Source organism: Ovis aries, chromosome 12 (genome assembly GCF_016772045.2).
Source record: "Ovis aries strain OAR_USU_Benz2616 breed Rambouillet chromosome 12, ARS-UI_Ramb_v3.0, whole genome shotgun sequence".
In the NCBI taxonomy this organism is placed as follows: domain Eukaryota; kingdom Metazoa; phylum Chordata; class Mammalia; order Artiodactyla; family Bovidae; genus Ovis; species Ovis aries.
In genome coordinates this window covers 72,903,552-72,925,819 of record NC_056065.1, presented here as the reverse complement: position 1 = coordinate 72,925,819, position 22,268 = coordinate 72,903,552, and the positions used below count along the sequence as shown (strand labels likewise).

At 45.2% G+C, this 22,268-nt stretch overlaps 1 protein-coding gene across 3 annotated transcripts in view; it reads left to right on the top strand.

The window, feature by feature from the left end:
* Nucleotides 1–21,372, top strand: part of UTP25 (UTP25 small subunit processome component) — a 28,925-nt gene extending 7,553 nt beyond the window's left edge. For all 3 annotated transcript variants that reach the window (XM_060396738.1, XM_042229253.2, XM_015099386.4), the window contains 7 exons: nt 569–979; nt 3,165–3,384; nt 10,081–10,283; nt 11,617–11,799; nt 11,932–12,044; nt 13,240–13,485; nt 20,480–21,372. In XM_060396738.1, coding sequence (XP_060252721.1) covers nt 569–979; nt 3,165–3,384; nt 10,081–10,283; nt 11,617–11,799; nt 11,932–12,044; nt 13,240–13,485; nt 20,480–20,723 — 1,620 coding nt within the window. In that variant the 3' untranslated portion in view covers nt 20,724–21,372. The remainder of the gene's footprint in view (nt 1–568; nt 980–3,164; nt 3,385–10,080; nt 10,284–11,616; nt 11,800–11,931; nt 12,045–13,239; nt 13,486–20,479) is intronic.
* Nucleotides 21,373–22,268: the final 896 nt, after the last annotated feature.

The following is a 22,268-nucleotide window of genomic DNA, read 5'->3' as shown; positions in this document are numbered from 1 at the left end:
CCCCCAAAAAATCTCAAACAAACACAAAAACATTGTTCAAAAAAAAAAAAAAACCTTGCTCCATGCCCAGGTAAATTTGGAAAACTCTGGGTTAAACAAAGTGGAACAGAGTCCTTGTTACAGGACTCAGCAGAACCTTCATATCTATTCTGCTGTGAGTCTCCCTGTGGGGGATTAGGTTTTGTAGTGTTTTCAAAGTTACTTGACCATTGGGTACCTGTACCTTTTTCTTTTGTCTAGAATAAATTTTTACTCCTACAGTGTGGTCCACAGCACAGTCTGTGACCCACTGATTGAGTGAAGAGCTCACAAGTTTTCTAAAGGCATAAACCTTGGGCTCTAACCCTTAGCTCTGTTCTCTCCTGTTTGTCTGAATCCTGTAACGTCTGAATCGCAGCATTTCCTAAACGGTAAGAAGAGCGTTATAGCGTTTACCTTGCACAATCCTTGTTGTGAGGATTAAGTGAGAGAATCTGTGAGTCATCAAAGGCCGTTGTAAGTTATGAAGTACTGGATGAATGCAAGGTACTGTCACTCATTTCTAACTTCTTGATTCTTTCTCCCTCAGTGGCCCATCCTGGGCCAGGTTGTCTTTTCATCCAAGTTTCAGAAGTTGGAAACCTTTAAACCCCCAAAGGACATTGACTTAAAGTCAGTTCATCTTCAAAAGCCCCTGGAATCCACCTGGATCAAGACCAACAGCCAATTCCTCTCTGGTCCCCCAAAATCAAGTAGCCCCTTCACACCCCTCCAGAAAGAGCTCTTCTTAATTATGAATTCTTACCGGGACCTGTTCTACCCAGAAAGGACCGCCCTGAAGAACGGGGAAGAGATCCGCCACGTGTACTGCCTGCATGTAATAAATCACGTCCTCAAAGCCAATGCCCAGGTGCTTGCCAACAACAGCAGACGCCGAAGCCAGAAACTTGGGGTGGGTGACGATGACGACTTCAGGGACCAAGGGCTGACAAGGCCCAAGGTGAGTGGCCCCAGAACTTTGCCCTCAAGGAGGCTGTAAGGCTCCACCATATAGGCCCTGGCACTTCGCAGGTTCTCAGGTCCTTTAATGCTCGGAGCAAAGAACAAGTCCAGGACTGCGCGTATTAGCCGGCTGATACTAGAGTAGTGCTGCAGACAGCTCAGTGGGCTGGCTCTAACAGTGGCTTTACCTGGAAACTTGAGTACGAGGCTCCTCCGTGATAATTCTCCTTCAAGATAAACCCTGATCCTCTGTGAAGTGACTCTCCACTGTAAATCTCTTCTTTGTGACTGTCAGAGCTGGATGGGTCCTTAAAGAACTTTTTATTTGATCCCTACATGTTACATCTGTGGACACAGACCTAGATTCATAAAGTAAAGTGAAGTGAAGCCGTTCAGTCGTGTCCGACCCTTTGCGACCCCATGGACTGCAGCCTACCAGGCTCCTCCATCCATGGGATTTTCCAGGCAAGAGTACTGGAGTGGGGTGCCATTGCCTTCTCCAGGGGATCTTCCCGACCCAGGGATCAAACCCTGGTCTCCCGCATTGTAGACAGACGCTTTACCATCTGAGCCACCGGGGAAGTCACCAAGGGCCTTGCTAAAGAGAACCAGGGAGAGAGGAGCACAGACAGGACTGAACCAAGGGTTCTCTTCACTAAGCCCTGTAAATATGTAAACCTTTGAAAACAAAACCGCTATTTTCCCACTGTATCGTTACTGCAACTTAAAGTGATGATTACATTTATGTGGGCTCATAGGCTTAAGCGCCAGTGGATTGAGGGCTTACACAGAAAATGTCTTCTGACTTGCTACATTTTTCATGATGTCATGTAGCTAGATACTGTACCTCCCATCCCTCCCTACCCTTTCACCCATGTCTCTGTATTGAAGAAGCCTCCTCTTCTTAGATACTTCTCATTGAGCTTAATAGGATTCTCGGCTATTAAGATGACACGGCTCATAAGAGATTTCTTAGTCCAGCTCTCTTGTTCGATAGCTGGGGAAAACCACTAGACTCTTACTTAGTGTCCCAGCAGGACAGGAACTTGGCGCTCTTCAAGAGTGATCGCTCATCTCCGTGTCGTACCAGACTGAGTCCCTGCACCCCTCTGGCTGTGCTGGTTGCCCTTCTTGGAAACGACCTCAGAATCTTGAACATCAGGATAAAAAGATTATCTGTTTAGAACTGCAGAACAGAGTATGAGGTAGAGCACCCAAATGAAGCAATTTAGAATTTGGTGAATTGTCAGAGCTGACTGGGTTATTTCCACTGGTGGTGTGGTTTACACAAGAGTTGAGTTGTTTAGTCAGTAAGTCATGTCTAACTCTTTTGTGTCCCCTTGGACTGTAGTCCGCCAGGCTCCTCTGTCCATGGGATTCCCCAGGCAAGAATATTGTGATGGGTTGCCATTTCCTCCTCCAGGGGACCTTCCCAAGTCAGGGATTGAACCCATGACCCCTGTATTGCAGGCGGATTCTTTACCATTGAGTCACCAAGGAAGCCTTAGCCAAGTGTAGTTAGGAAAAAAACCCAGGTACACAAGGGTAGTTAGAAATTATTTGTTAACCATCTTCTGTTTTTGTTTTTCTCAACAGTTAATACTAAGCATTTTTGGAAATGTTTGGAAAACTGAACCCTCTATTTCCCATTGAAATATGATCTTACTTCAGAAATACTTTATCATTATTTCTGAAAAGTGTACCAGGAAATGTACTAGAGAAGTAATGATAGGTAATTTGTTCTCTGCCAACACATCTAATTCATTTATTCAGCACATTCCTTGGCTCTTATTAATCACAATGCTGAACTAGTTCTGTAGGAGACAGAAATGAGTAACATTTCTTGTCCTCAGAGAGCTTTGTCTGTTTATGTCCTTGGGCTTTTGCTGGTGGATGCCTCTGTTAAAGGCATTGAGTTACCCTAAAAGGGATTTCCACATTCTGCTTGAGAATGTCCCCCAGGGACCATGAGATTGAAGTCCATAGGACCCTGCTGTGCATCTGAAAGATACTCAGCCTGCAGTACTGAGCCATGCCCTGTATAAGGGGGGTGACACGGGTGTGATCCCTGGCCTGGGGCCGTAGAACGGGGGACTCATCAGCTTCAGGTCCCCAGTGGGCTCGCCTTGAGCTGCCCTCCCTTCCCCATGCCCCTCCAAGGCTGCCTACCTCTCTCTTGACAGGTGCTGATCGTGGTGCCATTCCGGGAAGCTGCTTTGCGGGTGGTGCAGCTCTTCATCAGCCTCCTGGAGGGCGACAGCAAGAAGAAAATCATTGTCAGCAACAAAAAGAGGTTTAATGGAGAGTACGGTTCCGATCCCGAGGAGAGACCACCCAACCTGAAGAGGCCTGAGGACTATGAAGCTGTGTTTGTCGGAAACATCGATGACCACTTCAGGATCGGTAATTCCTCCTTGTCCAGACTGAGACCCCGAGGGACCTGGGGTGTGAGGTGCACATGACTGGGAGCTAGAAGCCTGGAATTAGACATTCTCTCGGAGGGTCACTGGTAGACTCCTGGCAGAACCAGTGCATTTGAGACATCTCTTCTGCCAGGGGAGAGCCTTGCCTTGGCTAATTGGGTAGACGCTTGAATAATGAAATGGAGCGTCTCCAAAGGCATATGTGAAAAGCATATGTACATGTATAATAGATGTCTCGGCTCACCCGTAGCTGGTAGCTCATCGTCAGTGCTGCAGGAGTCCTGAGGGAGAGGGAGGTGAAGGGGCAGGGTGCGTCAGTCTGGGGAGGATGAGTAACTGAAGGGCCTGTGCCTAGTAGACTCCCTTCCGGCCTGCCTTAGGGAGCTGTCTCTACTCCAGACTTCCTGACCCCCAGCCAGCTTTTCACGTGTGTGCTTGTCGCATCCAGCTCCCATGTATTTGGTTGGTTGTACATTGGAAAAGTGCTTGAAGACTATTTACTGTCACATATGCTCATTTATTAATTATTTAGCGTCTACTATGTTAAGCACTGTAAAGTAGCTGGGGATATAGGATTAGAAGGATTAAAAGTTACTGTTAAGGAAGTCCAGCCTCAAGGCAAATCGGACAGTATGAGAAAGAAGATGTGTTATGGTTAGAGGATGCAGTGGCTGTTTTAAATATTTAAAGCAAATATCCCTGCTCAAAGTGGACCCAGGACTGTTTGGGAAGATCTGCTGATGGATGTACTGTCTGTACTAAGTTGAAACCCAAATAGGATTTAGCCAGTTACGAAGTAGGGAGATCTGAGTGGAGGAAAAAGTTTCAGACAGGAAACTGCAAAGACATCAGGATGAATAAACAGCATGACCTCGGACTCAGGCTTTAGCACGGCTGGAGCGTGAGGTGCAGGGGGTGAGAGTTGATGTTTAGTTTTAAACATGTGCAGGTGGGCAGTAAGCAGCTGATGAATCACTTTTTTTAATTGATGTATAACTGACGTGCTAGTTTCAGATGTACAGCGTAGTGATTCAGTGTCTGTATACCTTACAAACTGATCACAACAATAAGTATAGTTACCATTTGTTGCCATACAGAGTTAATACAGTACTGTTGACTATATTCTCCTTTGGCATACGTTGGATCCTTTTCATATGTTGGGTACGTTGGTGGCCGGTTCACTTGATACTGAATGTGTTGTACCTCTTGATCACCCCCCGTGCATGTTGCCCACCCTCCAACCCCCGCCCCCATTTTCTGGCAGCCACTGGTCTGTTCTCTGTATCTGTCAGTCTAGTTTTTTGTTTTGTTTCTTAGATTCACATCTAAGAGATGTCATGTGGTATTGATACTTGTCTTTATCTGACTTATTTCACTTATGGTGATACCTTCAAGGTCCATCCTTGTCACAGATGGCAACATTTCATTCATTTATGGCTGAGTAATATTCCATTGTGTGTGTGTGTGTGTGTGCGTGCGTGCGTGTGTGCATGTGTGTGTGTGTGTGTATACCACAGCTTTATCTATTCATCTACCTATGGACTCTCAGGCTGCGCATTGTGTGTGTGTGTGTGTGTGTCTGTGCGTGCGCGCGTGTGTGTGTCTGTATACCACAGCTCTATCTATTCACCTACCTACGGACTCTCAGGCTGCGTCCACACCTTGGCTGTTATAAATATTGCAGTGAACAGAGGAGTGCATGTGTCTTTTTGAGTTAGTGTTTTTGTTTCCTTTGCATCAGTACCCAGAAGTGGGGTTGCTCAGTTGTGCCGTGGCTCTGTTTTTTCCTTTTTTGGTGATGGTCCTAGCTTCATTTCTGAGGAACCTCTGTACTGTTTTCCATAGTGGCTGCACCAATTTACATTCGCATTAACCATGCGTAAGGGTTCCCTTTTCTCCACATCCTTGCCAGCACTTGTTATTTCTTGTCTTTTTGATAAAACCTATTCTGACAGGTGTGAGGTAATATTTCATTGTGTTTCTCTTTTCCTCTGTGCTTGGTTTATTCAAATGTAAAATGAGGATAATACCAACTTACATGATGACCATAAGAATTCTATAACTCCAGTGTCACAGTCTGTTATATTATTTCATTTTGATCATCGCACTTACCAGCCACCTGATACATTGTTGTTTTTTTTTTTAATTGAAGTATGGTTGATCTACAATGTTGTGCTGATTTCTGCTGCACAGCAAAAGTGACTCAGTTATATATACATTCTTTTCAATATTCTTTTCCATTATGGCTTATCCCAGGAGATTGGATTATAGTTCCTTGGGCTATGCCTGAGGACCTTGTTGTCCATCCATTCTAAATGTAGCGGCTGGCATCAGCTAACTGCACACCTCCAGTCCTTCCCTCCCCCTTCCCCCTCAGCAGCCGCAAGTCTGTTCTCTGTGCCTGTGAGTCTCTTTCTGTTTTGTAAACAGCTTCATTTGTGCCCTATTTTAGTCTGCACGTGTAAGTGAGATCGTACGGTATCTGCCTTTCTCTCTCTGACTTCCTTCACTCTTCACTCAGTGTGATAAGCTCTGGTTGTATTCATGTTGCTGCACATGGCATTAGTTTGCTCTTTTCATGACTGAGTAGTATTCCATCACACACACACACACACGCACACGCGCGCGCGTACACACACACACGCGCACACACAGTAGTAGTCCATTATATATATACACATATATTTACACATATATATACACATACATGGAGACACACACCCTGCATAATTGTGCTCTTTTCATGACTAGTAGTCCATCACACACACACGCGCACGCGCACACACACACACACACACCGTAGTCCATTATATATATACATATATTTTTATTTATGTATATACACATACATACAGACACACACCCTGCATGATTGTGCTCTTTTCATGACTGAGTAGTATTCTGTTACACACACACACACACACACACACACCCCGCATCTTCTTTATTCATTCTTCTGTTCATGGATATTTAGCTTGTTTCCATGTCTTGGCTGTTGTGAATAGCGCTGCTGTGAATATAGGGGTATGTGTGTCTTTTTGAATGATAGTTTTGGCCAGGTATATCCCCAGGAGTAAGATGACTGGATCATGTGGTAATTCTGAGGTTTTCCGAGGAAGCTCCATTCTGTTCTTCATGGTGGCTGTACCAGCTTACATTCCCACCAACAGTGTAAGAGGGTTCCCCTTTCTCCACCTCTTTCCAGCACTTGTTGTTTGTAGACTTTTTAATGATGGCCATTCTAACTGGAGTGGGATAGTACCTCATTGCAGTGTTGATTTTTTTTCCTGGTGGTTTTTGGTTTGCATTTCCCTGACCGTTAGTGATGTTGAGCATCTCTACGTATGCCTGTTGGTCATCCCTATGACTTTGAGAAAATGTCTATTCAGATCCTTAGCCCATTTTTATTGTTTTGCTGATAATGAGTCACATGCATTCTTTGTATATTTTGGATATTAACCCCTTACCACCTATGCAAATATCTTCTCCTGTTCAGTAGATCTCCTTTTTGTTTTGTTCTTGGTTTCCGTCACTGTGTATAATCTTTTTAGCTTGAAGTAGCCCCAGTACTCTTGCCTGGAAACTCCCATGGACAGAGGAGCCTGGTGGGCGGCAGTCCATGGGCTCGCTTAAAGTTGGACACGACTGAGCGACTTCACTTTCACTTTTCACTTTCATGCTTTGGAGAAGGAAATGGCAACCCACTCCAATATTCTTGCCTGGAGAATCCCAGGGACAGAAGAGCCTAATGGGCTGCCGTCTGTGGGATCGCACAGAGTCGGACACGACTGAAGCGACTTAGCAGCAGCAGCAGCCCCGTTTAATTTTGCTTTCGTTGCCCTTGCCTGTGGAACAGATCCAAAAAAAAATCACTGAGACTGATGTCAAGAAAGTTGCTGCCTATGTTTTCTTCTAGGGGTTTTGTGGTTTTTCAGGTCTTGTGTTCAAGTCTTCAATCCATTTTGAGCTGATTTTTGTAGTTGGTGTAAGCTCGTGGCCCACTTTCATTCTTCTGCACGCAGCTCTCCAGTTTCCCCAGCACCACTCGTTCATGAGACCGTCTTTTCCACAGTGTTTATTCTTGCCTCCTTTTCATAGGTTAATTAGCTGTACAAATATGGGTTTATTTGGGGGCTCTCTATTTTTGTTCTGTTTGTGCTAGTACCATACAGTTTTGAATACTGTAGACTTGCAGTGTAGTTTAAGATCAGGAAGCAGGATACCTCCAGCTTTGTTCTTCTTTCTTATGATCAGTTTGGATATTCAAGGTATTTTGTAGCTCTAAACATACTTTACAATTATTCTAGTTCTGTAAAATATATATGTGTAGTCCATTATATATATATATATTTATCTATTTATTTATATACACATACATACAGACACACACCCTGCATGATTGTGCTCTTTTTATGGCTGAGTAGTATTCTGTTACACACACACACACACACCCACACACACACACACACACACCCCGCATCTTCTTTATTCATTCTTCTGTTGATGGATATTTAGCTTGTTTCCATGTCTTGGCTATTGGTATTTTGATAGTAATTGCATTGAGTCTGTAGTTTTCTTGGGTACTGTGGACATTTTAACAGTACTAATTTTTCCAGTCTATGAGCATGGTATATTTTTGCATTTGTTTGTATCATCTTCAGTTTCTTTTAAGACCTTATAATTTCCAACTATAAGTCTTTTACCTTTTGGGCTAGATTTATTCTTAGGTATTTTATCCTTTTTGATGCAGTTGTAAATGGGATTGTTTTCTTAATTTCTCTTTCTAGTAGTTCATTGTGAATGTGTAGAAATGCACCAGATTCCTGTATGTTAATTTTGTTTCTAGCAGCTTTACTAAATTCATTTGTTCTAATAGTTTTTTGGTGGAGTCTTTAGGGTTTTCTCTAAAAAATACCATGTCTTTGTGTTTCCTGGAATGTCTGTTTCCTTCACTGGGTTAGGGAAATTTTCAGCCATTGTTTCTTCAAATAAGTTTTCTGCCCCTTTCTCTCTTCTCCTCCCTCTCCTGAGTCCCCTATAATGTGGATGTTAGTGACTCTCTCTCTTCTCCTTCTGGGACTCGTTAACGCTGATGATAGGCCCCTAGATGCTGTCCCGTAAACTGTCCTCAGTTAAAGAAGAGCTTTTTCTTTCCCCTTTGCCGTTCTCTTGGGGTGCTTTCCACCACCCTGTCTTTCAGATCACTGTCACTCTTCCATATCGTCTCTTCTGTGGATTTCCTCTGGTGTATTTTTCAGCTCAGTTATATTCTTCAGCTCTGTGAGTTCTTTTAGAACTTTCTCAATATTTTCTCTTTATTGAGTTTCTCAATGTGTTTGTTTATTCCTAATCTTCCAAGTTTGGTGAGCATTTTGATGAGCATAACTTTGAATTCTTTATCAGATAAACTACTTACATCTGTTTTATTCAGTTTTTTTCTGGGGTTCTATCTTGTTCCTTCAGTTGAAACATGTTCCCCTGCTTCCTCATTTTGCTTGGCTGTTTCTGTATATTATGCAAAGCAGTTATGGCTCCCTGTCTTGAAGGAGTGGCTCTGTGTGGGAGATGAACTGTATTGTTTAACCTTTTCCTAGTTCTTGATTGTCCCACAAACTCTCTGCTTGTTTCACTCCCATGGAGTCCAGAAACGCAGTCTGCCCGCTATCTGCCTGGGCCTGGCGCTTAGGGGCTGTCCCCTGTGTGGGCTGCACACGATCGTTGGCTCTGGTGGTGCCCTGCGAGTGGCGTGGGAGGGGGTCTGTGGGGCTGCTCGCTGTCCGTGTCTGCCAGCGCCGCCCACAAGCACTGCAGGGCGGTGGGGTGGGGGGCGCTCACCTGCCACTGTGGGCAGCTTAGACTAAGCGTGCAGAAATGGTGCCCACCAGTGTCATTAAGGTTGAGGGCGTTTGTAAAAGTGGTTTCCACCATCATTCTACCCCCAGAGAGAGTCCCCAGCAGTCTTCTGCCCCTCTGGTACATGCTTTCAGATAAGCAAGTCAGTCTCCTTCACGTACGCTTTGGTCTCTTTACAAACTGCTGCTTTTTGCTTAAGAACAAGATGTGGGCAGGAAATACAAAATTTTGTGACAGTAGTGTTAAAACCATCATTAGTGAATATATTTATCCAGAGCTTTATGTTTAGTAAAAGAGAACTTGCAGGTGAATCCAGGGATTTGTAGAAGAGCTGTCTGAATATGGAAAGATACATAAGGACCAGGTCAGTGATAAAAAAAAGTAAGTGTTGAAGTCATGGAAACCACCAGTAAGGAAAAAGCATTTCAAGGAGGATGTGCTTATGCGTTAATGACAAGAAACACCGAAGAGCCATTGCGTTGGTAACTGAGAGCTTTTGGTAACCTTAGCAAGGGTCATGTCAGTGGCGTCCTGAGAATCAGAGGCAGACTGCAGTGCGTTGAGGAGTGAAGAGGAGGTTTTAAAGTAGAAACGATTTTCTGGGAAGATTTGCCAATGAAGAAAAGGAAGAGAGTGGGGGCTGGAAGGGACCATCAAAGCAAGGAGGGGTGATGATGATTTAATAATGAAAGCAGTTTGAGTTCAGTTATATCCTAAGGGGGAAGCTGGAAGGTACAAGGGCAGGCGGCACTTTGAGAAGGTGGAAGCTGGTGGCTTGGTGGTGATTAAAGAACTGACATGTCCTTGGCTGTTTCGTGTGTAGGGGTGGCGATTCTGCAGAGGAGCATCCGACTTTACGCCCCCTTCTACTCCTCGGACATCCTCATCGCCTCCCCTCTGGGCTTGAGGACCATCATTGGTGGAGAAGGAGAGAAGAAGAGAGATTTTGACTTCCTGTCTTCTGTCGAACTGCTCATCATTGATCAAGCTGACATTTACCTGATGCAGAACTGGGAGCATGTCCTGGTAATGTTGGTCATTCACATTTAGAGACAAGAAGCTCAGTGGGTTGAGTCTGAAAGGATTATTCAAGTCCAGATTAAAACTCAGTTCGGAAATGGAAATGTTCCACATTTTCCAGTTTGCAAACGAGAAGTGTCCCCTCTGCTAGCCGCAGGTTGGTCAGTATCCAGAAAGATAAAAACTCTTGTCGATCTTCTCAAATCACCAGATAAGAGTTCTTCCCCTTACAAAGGTGGCTTCTACTAATAGACTGCTGTAATGTGGTTGGTTGGTTGAAATCCCTCCTCACCGAGGACGTCTTTATCTGAAATAATTCCTCCTGCAGTTTATGCTCATTCGCTTCTGTTCAGTGTTTGGCAGAGTTTGGGAAAAGATTGCTCACGTTTCACTGATAAATGTGAGATGCGTCCGTCCTCCTGCCATCATTAGTGCTGGAGTTTTTTCTCCCTCTCCGCATATTCTGCAGTGTCTTTGAGTTTAGGATTGTGCTTTGGAACAGTCCTCCTCATGGAACCATAGGTGTATTTTGACAGTATAAGGCAAGTGAGAACTTACCTTTTCTACAACTCCAGGACTTAAAGTTTGCAGCAAATAAAGGGGAGTACTTATAAAGTAAGGAATAAATTTATAGTATTTGTTACCCTTCAGTATACAAGGTAAAAATATGATTAACATAGAAAAGGCATGTTGATAGTTGTGGTGGTGGTTTAGTTGCTAAGTTGTGTCCCGTTCTTGCGATCCCATGGACTGTAGCCCACCAGGCTCCTCTGTCCATGGGATTTCCCAGGCAAGGATACTGGAATGGGTTGCCATTTCCTTCTCCAGGGGATCTTCCTGACCCAGGAATTGAACCCAGGTCTTCTGCATTACAGGCAGGTTCTTTACTGACTGAGCTACGAGGAAGCTAATGGTTAAGTCATATTTAATTGGTTGACGTGTAGTCACTCAGGGAATCTCCTAATGTTTTGAGAACCAGGTCATGAAAGGACAGCAATTCTGTTTTCTGTGTCATTTTCTTTCTTGTCCAAGTCTGAAGCCAGGTTGCTTATAGAGTAACCAGGGTGGCATTTCAGAAATACACTATATAGATTCTATCTCGATCCTTTTTGAAAGATCCACGAGGTAACCAGTTTGAGCTTTATTTTCGTGTTGGGAATGTTTACCTGACTATGGACAAGTCACTCTCCCGCCTGAGCTGCAGTTTTCTTGCTGTAACTTGGGAGGTGATAGTGTGCATTTCTCCAGGTTAGGTAAGACAAAAGCTTATGGAACGCTTAGCAATGCCTTCCAGGTGAGTGCTTGATAAGTATTAATGGAGTATTGTTTCTGCTCGCAGCATTTGATGAACCACATGAACCTTCTGCCCTTGGACTCACATGGGGTGGACTTTTCTCGAGTGCGGATGTGGAGCCTCAACAATTGGTCCAAGTACTATCGCCAGACCCTGCTGTTCGGGGCCCTGCAGGATGCCCAGATCAACTCCGTGTTCAACAAGTACTGCGTCAATGTGCAAGGCCAGGTGGGGTCTCCCCTTTCTCTGACCTTCGGGAAGTGTCGGGTGTTGTTTGGGTCACGAGGCAGAAGGGGAGGATTATATCTGGTCAGCAGCGGGGATAGCTCACCTCCTGATGCTCTCTCTGACCCCTGGCAGGTGGCCGTGAGGAACGTCCCGATGACAGGCTCCATCAGTCAGGTCCTGGTGCAGCTCCCGCATGTCTTCCAGAGGATGGAAGCGGAAAGCCTCGCTTCCGTGATTGATGCCAGGTACCCACATCCCCCGCCCTTCCCACTAGACCCTGGGAGTCACAGAGAGGGCTTTTACCTGGCCGTTCAAACTTAGAATCGGACTCCATGTTGACTTTATCGATGACCGTCTGTGAGATGAAATGAGTGATTCCCCTCCATCGTGACATTGACAGAGGAGGACACTGAAGCCCAGAGAGGCGATGCCTCATCCTAGTTCTGATATCTGGTTAGTGGCAGAGCTGGTGAATCAGGGGTACTTTCCCCTAGAGGATGGCACTTTAAAATTACATGAATTGCTTAATGCTGCATGTCAGCAACTTAATTGTAAGCCCTTCAGGGCAAGAATTCCTTTTCTAATTCTCTATGTTATTTTCTCCTGTTTGCTCATTGCGTTTAGTCGGGGGACACTTGGCAGCAGAATGGTGCTTAGTATATGGTAGGTGTTCAGTAATTATTTGTTGACTGACTTGACAGCTGAATGAATGAGTGATTTGGTTATATACTTCTAGAATATAAATACGTCTAGTCAAGGCTATGGTTTTTCCTATGGTCATGTATGGATGTGAGAGTTGGACTGTGAAGAAGGCTGAGCACCAAAGAATTGATGCTTTTGAACTGTGGTGTTGGAGAAGACTCTTGAGAGTCCCTTGGACTGCAAGGAGATCCAACCAGTCCATTCTGAAGGAGATCAACCCTGGGATTTCTTTGGAAGGAATGATGCTAAAGCTGAAACTCGAGTACTTTGGCCACCTCATGCAAAGAGTTGACTCATTGGAAAAGACTCTGATGGTGGGAGGGATTGGGGGCAGGAGGAGAAGGGGATGACCCAGGATGAGATGGCTGGATGGCATCACTGACTCGATGGACATGAGTCTGAGTGAACTCCGGGAGTTGGTGATGGACAGGGAGGCCTGGCGTGCTGCGATTCATGGGGTCGCAGAGTTGGACACGACTAAGCGACTGAACTGAACTGAACTTCCTAGAATAATTCTCGGGATATACCAGTGTCACATCCATACTCTATGATGAGCAGTGCTGGCACTTACTTTGTAGCGTGTTGAACAAGTCTCACCTCTTTGCAGTGCGGTAGACCAGATTAGCCTCTTAGGGGAGGTAGAGGGAGACAGTGACTTGCCCAGGGCCATGCAGTTAGCAGTGACCCTACGGGCTCACTTCCAGACCGCTGACTTTGCCCTTTGCCTTTCCAAATCAGGTTCAACTTTTTCGTGAACAAGATTCTGCCTCAATATCGGGATGCAGTCATGTCCCACACGCTTATCTATGTCCCCTCCTACTTTGACTTTGTGCGTCTCCGAAATTACTTCAAGAAGGAGGAACTGAACTTCACTCATATCTGCGAGTACACCCAGAAGTCTGGGGTCTCCAGGGCCAGACACTTCTTCCTTCAAGGGGAGAAGCAGTTCCTGCTGCTCACCGAGCGCTTCCATTTCTACAAAAGGTGAGAAGTAGGGCCGGGCTTCAAGCGTCCTCTCTGGAGGGCCTGCTTCTGAGTGTACGGGGGGGCTTTGCCGTGCCGTGATCCTCCCTATTCCACCTCCTGGAGAGACGCCAGAGTTCTAGAGGCTGGACAGGCTTTTCTTGGTGGGTTGTTTGGTTTTCTTGTAAAATGAATGTTGCTGGAAAAGGTTGTAGAAATGAATGAGTGACTGCGCCATGTTATATATAGATGTGGAGTGGATCCATGCTTAGGGTGCTTCCTAAGTAGCTTTCTTGAGGATATGCCCCTCAGGGAAGATGTTACAGAGCTGAGCAGCTCTTGACAGGGACAACTCGAGGGCAGCAAAGGGTGGATGGAGCCTGTCGTAGAAACACAGATAAAATACTGGGGGCTGTGTGGAGATCGAAGCTGAGTGCAGCGTCAGTGTTCAGTGTCCAGAGGTGGTGTGCACACACTTCCTCACCAAAGAGAACAGGGGCTAAGGGGCCCCTGGATGTCCAGGAAGAGCAAAAGGCGAGGGCCTTCAAGGTGAATATTTAAGAGCTTCAGCATTTGCTTAGCTTCCCCACCATGTGACTTTGACAAAAATGTTGGGTTGACCTTTCTTTTAAATTAGAGTGTTAGTAATATTGATCCTTCTGATACTGTTTGGGATAGCTGCAGCCCTTCATGTACCCAGAGCTCGGTGATTTTCTTGTTTTGCTAATTCTCTCTGCTGCCAAGTGTAAAAGCCTCCTTTAAGCCCTTACCTAGAGAGAGATGGAAATTGCATCCTATAACCTTTTCTTTCCTGATTCACAGTAATGTTCAGTGAGTTTAAGTTCTGACTTTACTATTTTATTAATTCTCAGTCATATACTACTGAGGGACACATTTCCTCAGAGAATCTCTTAACAGCTAAGCCAGAAATCTTCTAGGCTTTGGAGCTTATTAGTTAGTGCACCTTGGCATTGCATTGCCTTCTAGTTTATGTTGGTATTGGGTGGTGTTCCCCAGAAACCCTCTCCTCACCAGGAAGACCCAGCACCCTCCGGGTGAAGCAGGCTGGCACGGCATGACCTCTGGCATTCTGCTGACAACGGTTATCTGTCAGCAGAGAGGCGAGGTGTGACTGCATCTATGTTGACGGGGCTTCATTCTTGGCTGTTTGGCCCAAGAGTTTTAACAAATGCCTGCTTCCCGGCATTATTATTTGCTTCCTTCCAGTGATTTGTTGTTTTCATTCACGTTGGAAAGTGGTATTTTGGGGGGGATTTGCATTCGGCAGGTCTTAAGAGCCCTTAGTTTTCCAAAAGCTTAACACATCAAAGCAAGTCCTTTGAATGAAGTGGATGGACTGGAAAACTTCCCAACGTTGATTGTCTCTCACAGCTGTGAAGTAAGCTGGAATGAGGACCTCTCTCAAAGAGCAGATCTTCATGGAGAGGGCGTGGTGTTAAGAGGAGCCCCTTCTCTTAAGTGGGACAGTCTCCTGTCTTACACTGTTCATTTAGTGACCAGATGGTTTTGTTCCCAAAGTCATGGTAAAGACAGACCTGACATGTGCCATTTGCTTTACACCCTGGATCCAGTTATTGGGTGTTAAATGTGAATCTAAGTAATTTGTAACTGCCAATTGTCTCAAGGTTCCCAGCTATAGAATTTTTTGCTTGAGAGGTCATGAAAGTGATGATAGGTATTTTGATCTGCAGTGTCTTTGTGATTTGATTTTGTAAATTTGACCGTGGGGAAAAGTACGTGTGTTTTCAACTTTAGTAACCAGCTCTAAAATTCTGTGTCTGTATTCTCTGAGGAAGTAGTGTTAGAAATACTGCAGTTCATTTGTGAGCTAATGAAAATTTTTCAACCTGAAGATTTGTTTTCTTTGGGGAGATGAAACCAATAGAATCTTAGGGCTGGATTGGCCTTTGGTCATGATACTCCTGAGGTGAGGACAGTTCACAGCTTCTTCTCTGAGCATTATCAGTGGGTAAGCACAGCGTGAAGGATTGGCACTCAGAAGCTCTGGAGGTGGGGTTTCTAGAGTTGGGAAAGGCCGCCTGGGGTGTTTCCAGGTGCTCCTTGCCCCAGTGAGAACCCCAGCTATGGAAGTAGCAGATGGAGTCTTTATAGACTATGGAGGAACCAGCATTTCAAGTCAGTTGTGGGTGCCTCATATCATTGACAGTCGGCAGGTAGCATAGATGTCTGGAATGTCCTTAATTTTAGGTCCTGTCAGAGTGTTAGGCCATATTTGTTGGGGTCATTGAAGACACAAAACATGTACAGGAGAGGAGGAAGGCAGGGGAAGGGGTGCAGGAGGTTACAGGAGTTGGTACTGACTGCCCCTCTGAAGAGGCACTGCTCACACTCTCTTATTTCCAGAAGACACCTAGCCTCTTTGTTGCATTGTTTAGTCGCTAAGTCGTGTCCAACTTTGAGGCCCTGTGGACTGTGGTCTGCCAGGCTCCTTTGTCCATGGGATTTTCCAGGAAAGAGTACTGGAGTGGGTAGCCATTTCCTTCTCCAGGGGATCTTCCCCACCCAGGAATCAAACCTGCATCTCCTGCATTGCAGGAAGATTCTTTACCACTGAGTCACTTGGGAAGCCCTAGTCTCTACTATGTCTCTACTGTAGACAGATCAGCACTAAGAGATTTTCTTAGTTCTTAAGTATAATAGCTATTGGAGTCGGTTTTGTTGTTTTATTTTGTTTTAAAAATACTCTCATTATAAGAGTATTATTGTTAGAGAACCTGGAAAATCTAGGTTAAAAAAACGGAATCACCTATAATCCCACTGATACAAATACTCGTTTTGGTATATTTCTTCCCTGACTTTTTAATGTCAAAAAACTTGTGTACATGCACACAGACACAGGCAATTTGAAAAAAATAAAACCAAAGTTGAGATCCCCATATACACATAGGGACTTTTTTTCTTTTGTCTTACGTGTTTTATGTGCTCATTGAAAAAAAACAAGTTAGCGTTTTGGCGTGTATGCTTGTGTGTTATGGATATGTATTTCTAAGTCTTTATAAGTTTATATATGGTTCTGTTAACATCCTCCCCCCACCAACTTTTTATGTGGGAAGATTTCATTTCAAAAGACATTGTACAGCTCTCCCAGTGAACGTCTGTAACTCCTGCCAGGTAGACTTGGCCAGCTGTTAGCACTCTGCCCCGCTCACATGCACTCACATTCTGCCTCTCCTCTCTGTCCTCCCACACCTTATTTTTTTTTCTTCCTGAACCATTTGACAGTAAATTATAGGAGGCTTCATGACACTTAGCTTCTAGATCTTTCAGCATGTAAAGTGGCTAAAAACAAAATTCTGTCATTTATTGACATTCCACTTGACATGATTGCAATAACATCATCTGATATTCAGTCTGTGCTCAGATTTTCGTAGTTGTGTTCCAGTGACAATCACAGCTGTCCCCCACCAGCAATCCAGGGTTGAGGATTTAGTTGAGTATCACACATTGCATTTGGTTGACATGTTTCTGCAGTTTATTTCAGCAGTTCTCAAGCTGGGAATAGTTTTGCTCCCCAAGGGACATTTGGAAATATCTGGAGACATTTTTGGAAGTTACAGCTGGAGGGTTATTCTAGTGGTTCACACAGGTCAAGGCCTGAGTGCTGCTAATCACCCTTCAGTTCATAGGATGGCCCCTAAAACAAAGAATTATCTGGCTTAAAATGTCAGTAATACTGCGGTTAAGAAACCCTCATCTGGAATAATTCTCTTCCTTTTGTTCTTTGTCATGATACTGACTTTTTTTTGCAAAGTGTAGTCCGGTTTCCCGTAGAATGTCCCACAGTCTGGATTTGCTTTGTTCCTTGTTATTTAGGTCAGTGTCCCCAAACTTTACTACACTTTGGAATCCCCTAGTAGAGCTTTTAAAAAATCTGAATGCCCATGTCATACCCCAGTATCAATTAAATCATAGTGTTGGAGATGGGGACCAATTATATAATAGATATTTTTAAAAAACAAATAGGTGATTCGACAGGCGTCCAAGTTTGGGAATCACAGATTTAAACACTGTTTTGGTAAGAATTCTACATGAAGGCACAGGGTGTCAGTTTATCCCGTTTTGGGTGATGCTAAACATAATCCTGGTCAAGGTAGGGCTGCTACATCTCTGCCTTGTAAAGATGCCTTTTCTGTTTGATTTGGTGTCCATTTCAGTGGTTACTGTTATGTACTTTGAATGGGGATATAGTTAACCCAGTTTCCTTTTAACAGGCATGCTGTTGTTTTCCGCTATTAGGTACAATAATGCCATGAGCAGCCATCTGTGTAGTTGATGGCCTAGTTGCCTAGGTATTTCCTTGGGATAAATTTGGAAAGGAAAACTTGCTTGTTCAAAAACTGTGCACAATTTAATGTTTGCTGTACGTTGCAACTCCCGTCTTCTCCCTTCCCCCCCAAAATACATACAATAACTTATACTCCATTAACCTATCTCTGTAAAACCCTACCTGTTGCCAGTAGTTTGATAGTCAAAATGATACCTCATGGTTTTAATGTCTTTTTCTTGCTCTTCTGTGTTTTTTGTAATAGTTGAATGGAGTTCCTGAGTGGGTAGTTGGCCTGGACACACCTCTTGTGTCAGGCCACTAGAGTGGGAGTTGGGAGCCTAGTGAGGATCTGGTTGTTACCATGGTTACCGTCCAGGTACCACAGACTGCAGTTCCTCTAGCAGACGGTGGCCCGGCGCGGGGCCCTGCTGGAGGGTCTTGTCTCAGGACCTGCTCTGCTCTCAGCTTTCCCCGAGCCCTGCGCCCCTGTGCCCAGGGAGAACTTCTCCCCGCACTCCAGCCCCTCCTGCTCGTTCCTCCGCACAGGCTTGGAGTGGGGCAGGGGCCCTCCGACCCGTCCAGCTCAGATGCAGGCAGGTTCTCTCCACCCTGGGCTTTCTCAGGGTTCCTACACCACCCTGCGTGGTGGCAGACCTCTCTCTGCCTTGTTCTGTGAGGGTCTTGGAAAGAGTTTCCTGCTTCTCCCCACTGGCGGCAAGCCTCTGCTTGCATCAGCACAGGCTTGGGCTCCGTAGGCTTCATGCCCTTTGCTTAGGGACAGACTGCTCTTGCTTTTTGCTGGGTGTGAGTCTTGTGGTGGGGAGGGACGGGGTGAGGGGGTTAATGCCCCTCCCTTGAAAGTGAAAGTCTCTCAGTCACGTCCAACTCTTTGCGACTCCATGGACTGTACAGTCCGTAGAATTCTCCAGGTGAGAATACTGAAGTGGATAGCCTTTCCCTTCTTCAGGGGATCTTCCCAACCCAGGGATCGAACCCAGGGCTCCCGCATTGCAGGCAGATTCTTTACCAGCTGAGCCACAAGGGAAACCCCGCTCCCTTAGGGTAGCGGATTTTTGCTTCGTCTGACCCCATCCCAGCAGTTGACCTTTCGTCCTGTTCACTGGCTTCAGGCTTTAGCTCCATACACAGTATGGGTCTGGGGAAAGAGTGAGTTTCCCTGTCTGCGCCGCCGCGGGCTCTCTCCAGGTCTTCTGCCTTGTCTTCAGGGCCCCCAGTGGAGCCCTGTGGAAAGGACCTCGTGAAAATGAAGTAAAGTGCGTCCGGAAATCCCAGGGATCCTGGACTCTCATGCAAACCCATAATTGCCCTTTGAGAACGTGTTCAAAGTGTAGCTGTTTCTTCCTTCCCGCTTTCATGGCAGCCACCCCCTTTCCCATGGTGAAGTATCCTGTTTTCCTTCAGACGAGCTTGTCGCTCTGGAATTCAGTCAGTGATGGGCTGAAGCTGGCTCATGCCTGCTCTTGAGATCTGGTCACACATCTCTTCCCATTTCCAAGTTCAGGAGCATGACATTGTTCGCTTGAAATGAAGGGTTTACGCCACAAAAATTGGCAAGTGCTTCAAATCAGCACCTTCCCTCCCCCACTGAGAACCAGTTAAACACACACCAGGGCACTGCTGAATCAGTCCACCTGGTTGCCTCACATCGGCTGTCTAGGCTCAAGAAGAGGAATGTTGTAGACTGTTTTTCTTGTTAGCATGGAAGCAGTATTCTCTTGAATTTTCTACATAGTAAGCAGAAGTAAAACTCCGTGTTTGTGTGTTTTTGTTTTGATAACTGCTGAGGCAGAACTGTGTCTTGTCAACTTCACTCGTTAGCGTTAGAATTCGTTTATAGAACGGGGATGTGGAAAATGAACCAAGTAATGGACTGCAGTTATATTCTGAAAGAGGAGGGTCTCCAGAGAGATAAGGCTGAGCCATGGGATAAAAAGACAAGGAAAACTTATCCTCCATGAATAAAATAAAATTCCCGAGGAAGTCTAACATCAGATGTGTCAGACAGGAAAAATCAGAACCTTGTCAGCCTGTGAAATCTTTTGTTAGGAGGCAGTGCTTGACCTCGATCTAACCACAAGGTGAGTCCTTAGGGTGTGCCTTCTGACCACCTCGGTGCAGCCCTGTGGGGCAGGGAAAGAGTGAGGAAGCTCCTGATACTAATCGCCTTCCCAGAATGCCTGGTGGGTCCTTGGGCACAGTGTTATAAATGGATGAACTTGGACCATCTGCCATGGAGTTAACATGTTGTCAAAGTGGTAAGAAAAGACTTAATTGGAGAGCATTTGCAGTTTGTGTACTGGATCTGACCTCATCTCCATTACAGAACATTGTTTTCCCTGATTATAAGGATAGTGTTAAATTGCAAGTTGTCTGCTTTTTATTTTGATGACCGATTTTTTACCCTTGTCTTCTATTCTTCCCCAGCCTACCTCACTCTGCTCAGAGCAGGCTCAAGAAAGGCAAATTCATTTTATCATTATCTTAAGCCAAACATTAGGAATTCAAACACGTTGTCACAAAAAACGAGCCCTTCCAGCTCAAATTAGAGTAACCGTTGGTCTGTCTGTTATTGTTCTTCCTCCTTGAGCACAAAGCGGTATGAGTGACTGTGTCCCTGTAAAATTCCGAGGTGGCTTCTCCATAAATTTCTCCCGTAGACATAGCCTCTCTTTCTCCTTCTGGCAGATACACAATAAAAGGCATCAGGAACCTGATTTTCTATGAACTGCCAACATACCCGCACTTCTACAGTGAAGTCTGTAACATGCTGCGAGCCACCGGCAGCGGCGAGGAAGCCGCCTGGACCTGCACTGTCCTCTACTCCAAGTACGACGCCCAGCGCTTGGCCGCCGTGGTCGGGGTGGAGCGGGCCGCCCAGATGCTGCAGTCCAAGAAGAACGTCCATCTCTTCATTACTGGAGAAAGATGAGAGCTGGCTGGACAGAAAACGGTGTTGGCGTGGTGTGGGATGCCTGACACTCTGCGCCACTCGGACCCGATTCTGATCGCCTCTACAAAGAAGGGCTGCCAGCAGGAAGGGGCGCCAGGCAGCATCTTCTCAGACACTTCTTCCTTTTCAGGTCATGCATCCCTGAAAGGTTCGATGTGGACCAGATTTTGGTACAACCTATCTTTGAGAGGACAGGAGGAGCTCGTGGGGGCTCTGAGAAATAGATAGAAGGAATCCTCGACTTGCGAGTCTTTTTGTAAGCTGTAATTTGTTTTACTGTGATTTTACATCAGATTTATCCTGCTTGGTAAAGTCTGTCAGATTTGCCTGTTTCTGTTTGACACCCTCTTACACTGAGGCATACATTTCTATGCTTGTGAGAACTGGTGCTGAGAAACTGGAACCCTTCTTGCTGTCGAACATCATCTTTTGGATTGCACAGGTTTTGCAAAACTGTTACTTTCCCCCAGCCAAACTTTTTTAAACCTTACATATCCTATTTTAATTCAACCTAGAAGAGTATATTCATCCACTGATCTTTCTTTAACTCATAATAATAAGTGGTTTTGTTAAAATATGTGCCTAAAAATCACGTTATATAAAATAATTTCTGCTCTATTTCAAGAAATAATTTTGTGACACTCGATGCTACAAATTCGCCTTGTCTCCATCATTGCCGCAGTCACTTGTCTGTTACACTGAGAAGCTGGCCTTTTAAAACCAGTTTTAGGGAATTCGTCCAGTGGTTAGGGCTCAGCGCTTTCACTGCTGTGGCCCGGGTTCGGTCCCCTCTCAGGGAACTAAGATCCCGTACGCTGTGTGGCATGTGATTTCCGCTTGTCTCATCACTGTAACACTAAGCGACCACTTGTTTAAGGTGGTGCTTGCCAGTCTTTTTCACTATAGGGTCACTCATTCCCCATTTATTTATTAGTTTATATTACGAGTATGGAATCATTTTTGTATCCAGTGAGTTAAAATTAATTATTACGGTTATTCCTTTAGATGCTTAAATCATCTCAGGTGTGGCCAGCAGGAGCGCCTTCAAGCTGACTACTGTGTCTTCTTGACATGTCTCCCTTATACTTGGCCTTTTTCTTTATTTTCTGACACTGTAGGACAGTCCAGTTTTGTCTTGTACTTTTCATTACTCCGGCCCTGCTTTCCTTGAAGTAAAGTCGCTCAGTCGTATCCACCTCTTCGCAACCGCATGGACTGGGGCCTACCAGGCTCCGTCCATGGGATTTCCAGGCAAGAGCACTGGAGTGGGTTGCCATTTCCTTCTCCAGAGGATCTTCCCCACCCAGGGATCAAACCTGGGTCTCCCACATTGTAGACGGACACTTTACCGCTACTTTCCTTAGTGGAACAGTATCTTAAAACTAAGATTTGAGGGCTGAGTGTGCTCAGTACTATTGTGGAGCCGCTGTTATCTCAACAGTCAGAGTTTAGGAATATTTGCATGTGTGTACATGTATGCACATAGCTGTGTGCCCATGACATCTAAATTTATTTCTGTATCGA